The sequence below is a fragment of the Anser brachyrhynchus genome, assembly GCF_964034855.1.
Source record: "Anser brachyrhynchus genome assembly, chromosome: 3".
Classification (NCBI taxonomy): Eukaryota; Metazoa; Chordata; class Aves; order Anseriformes; family Anatidae; genus Anser; species Anser brachyrhynchus.
Genome location: NC_137696.1, coordinates 30,208,061 through 30,223,269, shown reverse-complemented (window position 1 = coordinate 30,223,269; position 15,209 = coordinate 30,208,061). Strand labels below are relative to the sequence as shown.

Below are 15,209 nucleotides of genomic sequence, written 5' to 3'. Positions count from 1 at the left end.
ATGCAGCCAAGTTTGAGTTTCCAATGCCAGCTGCTCTACCTCTTCAAAATGCCTAAAGATATAAAGATGGTTGAGTGTCTCAAAACATGTTACTGTCAATGAACGCAGGAAGTAACAGAGTACCAATGGAATTAGCCATTTAATTATATAGAAATTTTCACAACACTTGTGCTTAATTTTTGCCTAAGCCAGGTATTGATCAAAGTACTGATACTTGTGGTCAGAACTAACACCCAAATACCTTGGTTTCCAGTACTAAGATACTCACAATGAGTAAGTATTTTAGGCTCATGCTTGAATATTATTTATTTTCCATTAATTCATATTTCCATTAATTCACATCCATTGTGCTACTATATTCATATCTGACCTTGGTAAGAAAATACACATAAGGTTTTCACACATTCCTAATTTTTTTGTAATTAAGTATTCGCCTTTCTATTCTAGGTTATATTAGTTTCTTCATCAAAGTGCTCCTATTAATTTTCAGTGTAGCTGAGTGGTTTTCCTTTCTCTTTTTAGCTCATCCTGCTGTTCCCATACTCCTGTTTCAAGATTGTACTGGAACTTCATTTCCTTAATGTTCAGAGTCATTTTGCAATTCACCAGTAAAACTGCGTTTGTGTTTGCAAGCATTATCTGTCACTTCTCCTAAGACTTTCTGAAGCATTGATGTGTTTTTGAAATTATTGTCAATAACCCCTCCAGCTGGGAAAGATAATTTTTTCACTTGATATGAGATTTTTTAAAACATCAAACAGAAGTGCCAAATCATTGCGCAATATCTATTTACTTACTTCTGTTGACACAGAAATTCAGTGCTTCCTGTGGAGGGAAATGCTTTTATCACAATTTTTATTACACAGTGTTAAACCTTCTGTCCTTCCTCTCTTAACTTTCTCTTGGACCCAAGGATGCCATGCAGGGAGATCCTTCACTGATATGATAGTAAAAATGTTGCTTTGAGTGTCTTGAACTGGCTATATATTTGAGCTCGGTTCATTCCTTACATAAGCTTCGATCCTTCATGTACGATATTTGCCCACACCACCTGGATTTTGGATTTACCAGCTATCTTCCATTGCACTGGGTGACCCAGCCCAAAAGCAAAATGTAACAATGACTAAAATAACATACTGTGCCAAGAAGAGGCCTCAGATGGGATGTAAATATTTAGTTTCAGCCACAGCAAGGAGGGTAAGAGGAAAGTGCATTTGAGAATTTATAAGTAATTCTGCCTACCTCTAAGCAGGATTTGCTCTATTTATAAAAGTTAATCATTAGGTCAGTTCTAATTAATAATAAACACTAAGTTAGGCATTTCTCTGCCTTTAAGATGGCACTTGCATACCCTAGTAAATTAAAGGCCTACTTTTAATGTACTCCACAATATATTGTCAGACTTGTTCATAAAATTAACATCTTATCCAGAAGATGCCTTGGTTACTGGAATGTTACAGAATAGCTTTTCTGGAGTAATTTTTTTGTAGTTCCTCTTAGAATTAATTATTGCTGTGGCACTGCCATAATAATTGAAAGAAGACTATTATTCTTATAATGGCAGCCAACAGCTGACAAGAATAGTCGTCATGACAAATACGAAGATTGTACGGAGTGTAAAAACATTACCCACAGATCTCAGAACAGCAGAGATGCTCACACAGCCATCCTTCACAGAGAGGGCCCTTGACCTGACAGGGTAGAGGAATGGCATCCTTCCAGGTGGTGCTGATTTATGGGACTCAGCTAACTCCGAGCAAGTCTCCTGTCTTACTGAGGAATGATTTTTCTCACACGTGTATGAAATATTAGGCCCATTATTTAGGGTGTAAATTCTTTCTTGTGTGTGTGATTTCATCTGTGCCTACAGATCAAGCTGTGGAAACAGCAGAAGTCCTAGAGTGCATCACCACTATATTTTGCAGACCAAATACTCTTTTGCAACTGCTGGATTGATTTTTTTTATTTTTATTGATTTTTTTGTTGTTGCTGTTTTTGTTGGTCTTTTTAAGTATGCTTCCAATGTGCTTCTTACCATATTAACACAAAATCTTGTCAACAAGTTTCTCTTCCTCTTCCTCTTCCTCTGATATAAAGAGAAAATGTAAATGTACTGTACACCTTCCTGTCTCCTGCTTCATAGATTGTGGAAAACTGAGTGAACATATAGTTTGCAGTGATTCATCTGGCAATTTTCATCCCACATCCATGGGGTAACTGTCCATAGAAAACCCATGGCTTTCTGGAATATATTTGGTTTTCAAAAAGTATTCTTCAAATGACTTTGGCCATTAATCCAGTTACCTAAACTACTTGTGATAAATGACTGTTTAGTGACAGTAAATATAATTCACTTTTGTAGTAGAGTCAGTGTTTGTGGGACATGTTGTAGATACTTGTATGGCTCTAGCACAAAGCCCTTAATAAGGGAGACTGGCCACTGGATCATAATCCTTCACCTAAGGTGTGTTATCAATCATCCATTTTTGGTCTATCCGTGGTCCTCATGGTCCACCACAGCTGAGGTCAGACACCCTACCCACTGCAATGCAATATGTCAGTAACCCCTCATGTGTGTCTGGCCACGCATGGCCCTCCCTCAGCTGGTCTTTGCCATGGGCTTTGCCTCCACACAAAGCACCAGTGGGGGGCTGAAGCCTTGGAGCAGTGGAGACAGAGGTGCAACGATGCCTCTTCTGCTGCCTCTGCCACCACTCTCTGCATTTGGCAGAAAATGGAACAGACAGCTGGGGAGCACAGGGGGCAGAAGGAAAAGGGATATTGTCATAAAACACGCAGCTATTTGCTGGAACAGTTGGGAATCAGAGGCTTCTGTTGGTTTGGTAGTATGCCCATTTTTCAGAATAGTCTGATTTCTCCCCAGGGTCATGATACAGTAAATCCATTATTTCTAGCACTGGAACAAAGATGACACAGTCATACAACACAAATTGCTGATCCCATGTAAACTCAGTTTGTTCATTCAAATTCATTCAGTCATTTCTGAAAGGCTAAATTTGCAATAGCAGACTATAGGTGTTCCATGTCCTTGTACAGACAGAATAAAAGCATAAAGCTGGCATAAATTTCAACAGTTGCTATTTCAAGAGAAATGTGAACATTTGTCTGCTTCTGATGTGGATCAGATCTGTCCCATCATGACTACAGAGTGCCCAACATCCAACATCAGTAGTTGTGGAACTGCAGCCAGAGGATGCTGGTGGGAACATCTCTAAAATCATGTTCAACATCTCACAATGACACTTTTCATCTGATCCTGCTTTTCAATTACTACTATGCAGAATCAATTTGCAGTACTCACTCTTCTTGAGAGATTTCATATATTTTGTAACCACCTAGTTAGATAATAAACTGGTTTCTGCACGGGATGCCTGACTTCAGAATCTGATTCCCTACGCTAGGTCTTTCGAGGATCACAGAATCAGACACATCTTCTTCCTGACTCCTTCATTCCTGTGCAAAAACCCATCTTTCCTGTACACTCACTTCAAGCACTATTATAATAAATTGGAACTCATGTTGTTGTCATATTTTTTTGAAATAATGCCAAACATGAAAACATCACATTTTATGCACTGTTATCATCTATAATCATGCATTCGTTATTGATTAACATTATTTTGCTATTTGCTATTATCAAGCAGCCATGACCAATATGTTTAGAGTGAAACAACAGATACCGAGAATTTGACATCTACACCATACATGTTGCAAGGTACTTAATTTCCTACTAATTCCAGTCTGCTCTGATTGACTAGAAGACCATTCTTGGCTGGAGTGAATTAGGTACATTCCTACAACATATCTTTGAAAAGAAGCTCAAGAAACTCAGTTAGTGCATGCCAATGCTCCTCTAAGATGTTAACTAAAGCACAGCAACTGGGGACAACTGTTCTCTTCAGAAATCAGTCCTGATCAGAGCTAAAATGCTAACATAGAGGTACCAGCTGATGTCCACAGAGTGGGTCAGAAAACACTCTGAGTTGTTCTATGTGGGGCATTTGCTTAATATGCAAAGAAGGGTTGCTATCATTCAATTAATTTTAATTATTTTATTTTTTTCTCCAAGTTTCACCTATACAGCTGTAATCTTACTCTTAAACAAAGCATAATTTTCTCCCCAAAATTTAAGTTAGGGAAGGTTGAATAACTTCTAGGTTAGGAAAAAGTGATGAAAATATTTTTATGATGTAAGAGATTTTAAGATATTTTACAGCTCTAGCACCTCTGCAAAGGTAATGGAAACTTGAAATTTGGCAGGAGTATTATTCCTGTACTGGAAATTGGCTTTGTTCAGCATACAACTTAACTGTACCCCTTTATGCATCGACTTTAAGAAATATATTTTACTTACACGATCACAAAGTATTTTTCTCTTCCACGAGAAAACACTGTCTCACCCACTCTATGGCAGAACTGCCTCATTTTCTGTAAAAATGGACTGTTGCTTAATTTCCAGGTGGGGAGTCTAAGGAAATGGAAAGATACATCTGAGAATTGGATTAAAAATGGAAAGACCTGGGCTCCGTTTCTTTTTCAGGCATCCCACCCAACCTTAGACGAGTCAGTTACAGGTGGCTCTGGGTAACTCTGCCAGATGTATCAACGGCTAACGTGAGGACCAGGAGGAAGGTTGGATGACGGGTGCCCTCATGGTACTCAGCCCCTTCCTCAGCCAGCAGTGTGCACCAGCTGGAGCCACTGCTGTCTCCATAACGTTGTCAGGCTTTGTGAAGCTAAACTCATTCCAGTTTGCGTGGTGCTGGGGATGTGTGGGCAGCCTTTAAAGGGCTTTTTATTGAAGACAGACTCTGGTTAGTGTGCACATATCATGCTCTAAACAGTGAAAAGAAAATGAGGAAATGTCCTTTAATAAAACATCCTCTGTGTGCAATCGTCATAGCCAAGATTTGCAAAAGCACCTGTACATCCATCTGCACAAAGATAAAGTAGCACTTTATTTGTATTTGTAACACTGCAAACCTGCATCAGAGACATCTGTGAGATAGACTATTATTCTAGGACTATCTTGTACTTCAGGGAATAAGGGCAAAAGCTCTGTTTTGAAAGCAGCAGAAATTTGCCCGTTTCAGTGGTTGCATCATCACAGCTGCTTTGGAAAAACATTGATTTCCCTAATCAACCCAATTGCATCAGTATCAGGCAGAAAAAGATCAGGGGCTTCCATGTTACCAGATCACACTCAGAGGACGGCTCCTTCCCCTCTAGCACTGCTAATACATCCTGGTTATTCCCTGAAGGATCCTGACATAAAACTTCCTTTCCTGAACAGCGCAAAACAGCTGTCCTGAATGTGATATCTGATGGGTGACTGTTGTGTTTCTTGAGTCCTGTGATGTTGTGTGTCACAATGCAGAAGTGCCTTGATGGATCTACGGTTTGATTTTTGAAAGTGCTGTGCCTGCCCACGTCCTTTCTACAGTCCGTTGTGTGGAGACCTTTCTGCCATAGGTGGGAGCAAAGGACCAACCAAATATTCATGGCCTTTATACGCCACATTTTGCAGTGTAGTTACATTTTTGTTTAATAAGACAAAAACCCTCTGGAAATTAGAAATGTGTAGGTGGGAAGGGATCTCTGGAAGTCTGTAGTCCACCATCCTACATAAAGTTTAGGATGCTCAGGACCTTGTGTCTCACTGTTTCATGTATGTCCAAGGATGGAGGCTCCACAGTCTCTCCGAGCATCTGGACCAGTGTCTGACCATCCTTACAGTAAATAATTTTTTCTTTACATCTAATGAGAATTTCTCATGTTCCAGCTTCACTTCTGGACATTTAATTTAATATCAATATCATTTTATACCTTCATGAGGGATAATTAAAATGAGCTTGATATTTTTAACAGGTCTCAAAAACTCATAACCATCTTAAATAAATGCCACTTGTGGTAGCAAATTGAAGAGCCTCTAGAAGATAGTCATGGAGATAGATGGTATCCTTTGTCCCTGGAAGATTTCAAGTGATATGTGATGCATACAGTAAGTACAGAATGCGAAACTTGTGCAGAGGATGTGAAAGTTCAAGGCCACCCGCCAAATCAGACTTTGGGAGGGCATTAATCAAAATGTAAATCCAGTTCTTAAAACTAAAGCAGTTTAAGTTTTGAACCTGTGAAGTTTGGCGTCCTAATGTGCCAACTAAACTGCCCCTTTTGAAGTTTGTGACATTCCTTCATCACCAGAATAAATTTCCTGTAAAACCCATCTCCTTCCCACCTTGCTGAGCACATATTCCAGGTGGAGTTGACTTTTTTGAGTCAAATGCCACAGACAAACATAGAGAGCAGGATGGTCACATTTGAAAAGGGAAGAAACCAATTTTATACAGAGCAGGTGGAAACCAGATGGACTTAAATCTGGGGTGAAAAGAAGCAGAAGTGTCTTGACAATTGAAAATGATCGTTTCCATCAGGTTACACAGCTCTGTATTTCCTAGACCACATACCTGGACTTAATTAAGTTTCTCCAAGAAGAATGTTGCCTTTTCTATTCTAATTAAAAAAAATAAAAAAAGAAAAAGAAAAAAAATGGAAATAAAGTACCCTATTTTTTTCTTAGAAGTGATTGGAAAATTTATAGATTTCCTAAGATTCTTGTTTAAAACCTGAGTGTTCATTGATATGTGATTTGTGCCTTATAGAAGAGTAGGAGCTCTGGGGTAGTGTAAAAATTTTTGTTTTTAGAAGGTATTTTTTTTTCCTAAGTGACCTGAAGTGAAGGTATTTTTGAAGCATGCTCTGAAATCTGGTGACATTGGAGATATTCTTGTTCCCAAGGTGACAGTCCTGGCCAAAAAAAAAAAAAAAGACTTTTTTTGACATTTGCATGACTGTTCAGTAGCACCTCAGGGGGCCAGGGCTTGGTCTCCGAGGGGCACAGGGACATGGGGACCCCCATGCATGAGGAACCTCTGTGCCACGGAGGGCTGGCTGGCCATTTGGGTGAGCAGCTCCGAGCAGAGCACTGAGTGAGGTGCTGAGCCTGGTGGCAAGTGTGGTGGGCATGGGCTGGCTGAGGAGCAGGTGGGATGCTGCCCCCCCCACACACACACACAGTATGCCTTCTGCCCAAAGGAAATAAAACCTGTCCCAGGGCAGGAGGGGGACAGAGGACTTCAAAACTGCCCTTTAGATTTCTTCTGCGTGTGCCAAAACCTGGGAAAGCCAACTACCCTAATGTGGTTGCAGCTTCCCTCCTTCTATCTGAAGTGACACTGGAAGATAACCTGATTTATTGCAGAAGTTACCTTAAGTGCCTACTGTTGTTATTCTGTCTGGTCAATGGGGGAAGAGCAACAGAGATGAAGGTGGACAGGGGGATGGGACTGACTGACCTTTGGGGCAGAAAGAGGGCAAAAGTGACTGCGGAGGCAAAGATGTTTAAGGAATGCTTGAGGGTTTGAAAGACCTTTGCTGAAATAAGCATACAGTCAGTCACTCTGCACACCTGCAATCAGGCACTTTGGATTTTAAGAGATCCAGGAGGACTGTCTTGTTGCCCATCCTCAGGATGAAATAGTAACAGTCTGTAGTCCATAAACAAGGGGTTCCTGGTATCTTATTAGTTGAGGGTCTGTTGTCATTTTTAATCTTAAGTTTGAAATACTTGAAAAGAACAGCCTCAGATTAATAAAAGTTTAACACTGAGAATCATCCTTATAAAGAAATGCGCTTATATTGCATTTTTGGAGAGACCCACAGGAATGATGTGACTGAAGCTCCTGGAGGGAACTCTGCCACATGCAAGTGTCCCATTCCACCCTGCAAATGTGGAAGAGAGGGCCGAGGGGAGACAAGGGGGAGAGACAGATAGAGACAGAGGAAATGCAGAGTTAATGCTAAAGCTCCATAACTAACGCTTTGAAAGATCATATTTCACTTGCTGTTGTGGATTCAAACAGTTTAACTCTGTGACCCAAGGAACCACCACCAGTACTGTAAAGAGTAGGGAAAAAAAAAAAAAGAAAAAAGAAAAAAAAAAAAAAGCTTCACTGGCAAAATGCTGGGAAAAAAATGACAGGAAAAAAAAAAAAAGAGGGCATAACTGTAAAAAATAAAGGAATTAAAACTAGCTGGAGAGGATAAGCTGTGTATTTCTCTTTTTGATTTAAGATGTTAAGATGATTGTTTTTATTATTGAACTTGTATGGTAGGTTCACCCAGGAAAACATTTTAGCCCAAGGAAATCAGCAAGCAGCACTAATCAAGATACTGTGCAGCGTTACTTTATCTGGGCTACATGGCAAAAGGTGCAAATGCTGGGTATACTTTGGAGCTGGACCACCCATGGGGAGAGAGCAACAGATGTTCTGTGATTACACATAACAAATATTTATATTCCTGGCACCCTTTATTCCTTGCTAAAACCTATACCTTTATTACGTGCATGACTGACTTTCTGCTAAATATGAAATGAGGACACACTCTCTCATTCAACTATACAAAGGAGGTTATAAGACACATAACCTGGTAGAGCTGTGGCTTCTCAGTGATTATTCATTTAACAAAAGTAATGAAGCTTTTGCAAAAATCCGATCAAAACACAGTTGGTAAATTTGACAGAATCTTCTGTTACTAGTGTGTTTCCTTATATATGTAGGACTGAAGCTGACTCATATCTTCCAGAGAAAAATGAGAATTTCTTGTTCTACCAGTAACATAAGGAATTAAATAGATGAACATATCTTATCTTGGATTTGGAGATTAACATAAGCTCTTGCCTTTGATTTGTTCAAAAGTGTATCTAGCCTTTATAACTAATTGTAGAAAAAATATTGAAGATACATCTCCCTTTTTTGCTCAAAAACTACCAAGTAAATTAAGAGAATCTAAAAGCATGAACAGTTTTAGAAGTAACCTCAAGTTTTTTTGCTGCCGTCAGCAGCCTTTCGTGCCTTTTGAACTCTGGTTCAGAATAATAATCCTGAGAATTAACTGAAACTTATCTAAGTTCCATCATGGAGCACAGATGACAAGCTTTTGATATTAATTCTATAATATGATGAATTATATAAATACATATGGTCTTGCTTTTTTCTTCAGCGTTCTTTCATCACTCTCCATAAAAGTTATCTTGTCACGATTGTGACAATGACTAATTTGTTCTACAGAAAATATGTCTTTCCTCTTCCCACATTACTTATGAGATACTAGCCTATTAGTAACTGGTGGATATTTTTAGTAATTTACAAAATATATTAAGATCAAATGTTTCCTACTTGCTTTTTTCTTACTTGTAAATATATTACATTTTTGTAGATTCCTCTGTAGTTTTTGTTTGGATCACTGTTGATCACTGTTTGGTTGGTAGTGTTATTTCTGCTTATTGATTAAATGAACTTTCAGAAAGCATTGAAGGCCTTTCAGAGAGCATTGAGCCTATTAATTCTGTTTTCTGGAAACAAATGTTCCCATGGGTGAATAATATTATTACATTTTCTCCTTGTTTGGCAGCTCTTACAAATGATATTCTGAATTCATACAAGCTTTTTCAGCCTGTGAATAAATTTAAATTCCTACTGCTCAGGCAAAATGAAAGTTTTTTTTTGTTTGTTTGTTGGTTGGTCAGTATTTTTTTTTTCATTTAGAAGAATGTGTGTAAAAACAAATACACAAACCCTTCTATATTTTTCTTGCCTTAACTGATAGAGTATCATCCACTGGGAATCTATCTTTTAATGATGACTGCGTTGTTAAAGGATGGTTACTAAAGGAAAAATAAAAAAAAAATAAAGAAAGAAAGAAATGAAAGAAATGATACAACTGGAAGATTCCTTCTTTAGTTGAGAACCTGCATATGTGCCGTAAGTATACTTTTTGGGAGGACATGTGGTAGTTAAAAGAACGGAAATGACCCCTTGCTAAGATCAAAAAATCTCAAATGGGTAACATTATCTATGTTTGTGTACATTCTCCACATTTTTATATTTCTTTTCAACTTTCAAAGAGAAAAGAAGTAACAAGAAAATGATAATCTAACTGCACAGAAAAGATGAGTTAGGAAAAAAAAAAAAAAAAAAGAGCCTAATAGGCAGAGTGGGGCTGGAGGGGACAGAAGAGAAGAAAAAGTACAGAAGAATAAAACACTTGAACGGCTACCAAAAAATAAAAGAGAGAGAGAGAGGAAAAGATGCTAAAACTTCATTTATTCCCCAGCACCTTCTCCCAGAAGGAAAGGAATACAAAATCTTCATCTTACCCTTGCCCAGCTGCATTCAAAGCTTGAAGCCGCCACTCAAGAATGTGAAACACAGCCTTATTCCTTCGTGGTCACACAGTTCAGACTGTGATCAAAGGGTAAATGATTCTTCCAGGAATCATATTAACTCTGCCTTTCTCTCATTTACAAATCTGCTGCTGCAGACTTTCTTTCCTCCTAGGATTAAGCAGTTCTTTAGACACAAGAGCCTGAGGTAGGACCTCTAGTTCTCTTCTTGTTTTAAAAGAAAGAAATGCAGTTATTTGGCAACAGATTATTTTTTTTAAGAAAAAAAAAAAAAAAGACAAAACTTTGGAATGGGTTTGGATCTTTAAAACAAAACAGAACTTAAGGACCTTCCTAAAAGGCTGTTGGTTGCTGCACTTTTACTAAGCTTGGTCTTACTTGCTCTTTGCAAGGAACCTCAAATTATTTTACAAATACCAGAGTAACTACTTTTTTTTGCTGATTTTCTAGGAAAATACAAAGAGGAAGCACATCTCTTGTATTTCAAAGTTTTTCATGTTCTGTAAAATGTATTTTAAATGTGGTTATTCTTGGAATCCTCATCTCTGGAGGTATCTAAGAGACACGCGGATGTGGCACTAGAGGTCATAGATTAGTGATAGGACTAGGTTAGGTTGGTGGTTGGACTTGGCGATTGTGAAGGTCTTTTCCAACCTGAATGATCCTATGATTATAAGATTTTTATAGAAAAGTACTATGGGACACTGCTGCCCTTGCCATCTAAAGGACAGATGACAGGAATACCCTCTCTTTTTCAGTAAGAGCCCTGATGACTGCTGTTATTAAATGCTACTTGTTTTCATTTGGTGGCTGTCAGTCTGGCAGAAAACTCTGCAGCCTGCTGCTGGGGCTGGTATGTAAATTGTGAATGTGTTCCTCAGGTGAATGTGAGGAGATGTGTCATCATAAACTGATGGCTGGCTGATGGAAGAAAGAGAATCAAGAATATATTTATATTTATTTATTTATTTATTTTTTCTGGAATCTCCTGTAATTCTCTGAGATTACCCGAGGGATTCTCACCTCTTGTGCGGCTGAATGAATCTCTCCTAACAAAAATGATTGTTCTTCAAATCCCCTCCAAACACATGGCGGAATATTTAGGCAGTTGTTCTCTTGTTAGTATACATGAAACCTCATGAATTTCATGATGGATCATCTCCCCGGCAGCTTGGAGTCCATGGCTACGTATTTGTTGATACAGCCAGTTGAGATCTAAGCTCTTTAATTTGCAATTGTAATATGTAATTTTCTAGAAATAAAATGCAATTCAGTCTCAGGACATTCAGAATCACTCAATTCTAATCTATAATGTCAGCAAGCCCATTTCACTGACATTATTGTTTTGACACTGAGTGTAATAGAAATGATTAAGCCAGGAAGAGAGCAGCACTTACTTGACTGCTGTCAGCTACTGAACCACAATAGCCCAGCACACAGACTCTATTCAGCTGATGAAACGTGAAACTTGATATGCTGCTGTGAAATGTTAGTAACCACAATGCTATATTTCAATCCCTACTTGATTTTATAAATGTTTAGTCTCACTCCGTTAGACCCAGCTTCATACAAAAGCAATTCCTGTTTCACAACTGGGAGAAATAGCAACCAAACTTCTTCCTTTTAAATTTGCTGTATCCAGGCATGTGTCAAGACCTTTTTTATTATTTTTTCAAATGGAAGAATGTATTCAGATGGGGGATGAAAATGGAAAGGATACGAACAATAGTAGCCCTTGTGACTTTAATGTGAAGATTAAGATTCATGATGGTAGAAATGTAATGGGATAGAAATATATATCATGGCCCTTCCAGCCTTCCAGCAGAATGTATACTTTGTTCTGAAATAATTTGTTATTGCTCAGCTCGGGGATGCAGGCATTTGAACTGAGTACTAAAGTGGGTATTTCTTCAAAATAGGTGTTTGCTTTCCTTTACATTTTATATAATTTTATGTCATTATGCTGTCAAGTGTCCTATGGTATGAGGCTAAAAAATTGGGCACAGACAAGGCAGTGTAATGTTATAAGTAAATAACTCTGTCTCTCCTTTGTGTCTGAAGTGAAAACTCCCTTTTCCTCTTGGCTATGTGCATAGAAGATCCATAGTGTTCCTTCAAGATATTTCAAATTACAGTTATAAGCAGTCTAAACATTTTGTTTCTGATTTTATATTTCAAAATAGACTGCTCAGTTGTTCAGAAAGAATTATTCCCACATCATCTAAGGCACTGCAGAATAAATATTTTATTCAGAGAATCCAGATTTGATCAGAAATTTGGAAAGGATAGGTGACAATGAAACGTAGGACAGCCTAAGAGAGAGATCTGACTCAGAAGGTACTGAGAGTCCCCGGGAGCAGGGGGAGTTGAGGTCTGTCCCCAGTGGAGGTAGGTGGCTTCTAACACTCTCTGCGGATCTGTTCTTGCCATCATGCTGCCCTGTAGTGCTGCTCTTCTTCTACTACTTCTTCTCAAAAGGATCTGACTTTGTATAAGGAAGAAGCAAAAGTGGGAAAATGAAAAGAGTACTTGCAAAACTTTCAGCAGAGCAGAAGCCCTCAGGTTTCTTATAAAGCAATTATATGGTAACATAAATGGCTTTATAAGTTTACCACTTAAATAAAATATCACCTTAGGGAAGAGCCTGATTTCTTTTACTGCTGTGTAAATAGAGAATATGTTTGCATTACTTATATCATGTATATAACAACTCCTATGGCTGTTGTCTCTCCATGTACTGTAATATGTTCAATGTTACAAATACCTGATGGCTTTCTTCCTGATGAGAGTGTGAGCATTTCCTACAGACATGCTATGTGTCATGAAAAAGAGAGGTGTTGTGCACTTTGAAGGAACTTGAACCCTTCTTCTAAGCTTTCTCATCTTCCTGTGTAGTCAGCCAAACAGCTGAAACACTGACCCAGGAGAGAACACGCTTAAGTTCTTATCTTTTAGTTTGTGGTGCAATTTTAGCATTATTTGAGCAGCAATGTCCTAGACATGGGAGAACTTTATCATACACTTAGTATATTTAGAGAGAGAAAAAACTCTGGACTGAACTGGAAATGGTGTAGTAGCGCAAATAATATATTGTTTATTTGTATCAGTAATAGAAAGGGAGGCATACATGCAAGTGTGCAGTAAACTAAAATGATTATATGTCCTGGGATACATTAATTGTCATAATTCATGTTCCAAAGAAAGTAGAAAAAATGGCAAAGCAGGGAAGCAGCATGAATGGGAGATGAGTTCATGTTTTGGAGCCGGAAATTTTGGTTCCATTGCTGGCTATTGCTATAATTTTTGGTGTACCAATACTAAATCACTTAATTAGCCCTTCTGTAAACGGTCATGCTCCTATGCAATTTCCAGGCTGCGATGAAACTAAAGGAAATAACAATTATAACTGGGGATATAAATTCTTCATATGGAAGCTCACTGCGCAGAAGACCTTTCCTTCCACGGCAAGTGGTTGTAGCAGACTGTAAGACAGCGGGACTTCCACCTGAGGAGGGACGTGCAGACGGGCCAGCGGGTCCATGTGCGTGCCATGGCGGTGATGTGGTATGGCCTGCCATGAGACCAGCCTCTGCCTGACTTTGCTCCTGTGTCACTGCCCAACCCGAGCAGAGAAGGGAGGGCTCAATCAGGAAAGGGGCTGACATGAGCTGGGGAGGAGACCGGTTCTTCTTCCATCATCTTGCAGTAAATTTTGAGGTTTAAAAATACAGATCCTGTTCCAAATGCACCTCGGTTTAAAAAAGAAAACAAACTGCTGAACTGCTTGCTTATGAAAACAATCAGAAACGGTGAAATGTTTTACTTTTATACATGCAGCATGTTTAGGTTTTGCTTTTTAAACTATTTCAAATTTTGGAAATATTTTATGCATTTTCTTATTGTAAGCTAACTCATATACAACAACTTATTCTGAATGAAAATGAGGAACATTTCCTATTCCAGGAATAGCTACAAGAAGGCTGTTACACTCTCTGTCAGTGGCCGGTGTGACTTTCCTAGTGGCGAACATGCTGACGGCTCCGTATGCACACACTTTGCACATGTTTCAGTTCCCAGACATAATATATCATTAGTAAAGGTTTGGGGTTTTGTGCTTTGGGCTGGCCAGGCTCAGAGTGAAGAAAGGGAGACTTACACTGTGGTTTCACAATTGGCTGAGCCCATCTTGGTGTGGGTTGTCGCCGAAAGCAGCGCTCCTGCTCTTCCCTGATGCAGAGCAGGTTGCCTTGCAGCCAGACCCTTTGTCCCACAGCCGCATCCCCCTCCTCACAAGGGGAACATGCTCAGGTTGGACCGCAGGAGAGGTGCTCCCAGCAAGGGCAGGAAAAGGGACACTCCTTGGGTGCAGGTCAAATAAACCACAACGGTTCAAATGCCCTTGGGTTGAATTCCCTGGCCCCTTTGATAGCATGTGCTATGATCTTGCAGTATCTTCATCTTTTCAGGCAATGGATTAAGTCAGTACCTCTCGGGGGGGGGACAAAATGTGTTTTGAACAGAGAGTCAGCAGCATCAATATTAGCCATGGACATGTTGAACCCTGGATTGATGGAAACTGGCACCAAAATAATCACCTCAACTTAAGTCTTTTGTTTCCAATGCTGGGAGGATTGCTTTTTACTGGTGGTGGAGACCTGAAGTCTCAGCACAACTTTGTGTGCATGTGCACGTGCACAATCAGACAGTTTACACCATTGGGAAAAATACAGGCTTTAGTCAGAGTGGTTTTAAAGTGGGTGTTAAGTTTATTTGAACAAGGTTATATAGAGGAATTGTCAGTTCTAATAAAGGAAAAACCATTTTGAAATACATCGCATGACAGTATAAGTGTGATGGCTTTATGAGGTAATAAGTTGATGTCCAAATGATAAGGATGACAGAAGTAAAGCTATTTTACTGATACAATACTATAAAATAAAAT

At 39.0% G+C, this 15,209-nt stretch overlaps 1 protein-coding gene across 4 annotated transcripts in view; it reads right to left on the bottom strand.

Annotated features, from left to right (window-relative positions):
- The window catches only part of LOC308192319 (uncharacterized protein), a 39,359-nt gene extending 26,387 nt beyond the window's left edge, over positions 1-12,972 (bottom strand). For all 4 annotated transcript variants that reach the window (XR_013948721.1, XR_013948722.1, XR_013948723.1 and 1 more), the window contains exon 1: positions 10,241-12,972. Coding sequence is in view for 1 of the 4 variants with exons in the window: in XM_080585759.1 (XP_080441885.1) it covers positions 10,241-10,256 (16 nt within the window). In the remaining 3 variants the exon portion in view is untranslated. The remainder of the gene's footprint in view (positions 1-10,240) is intronic.
- Between the last annotated feature and the right edge of the window lie 2,237 nt (positions 12,973-15,209).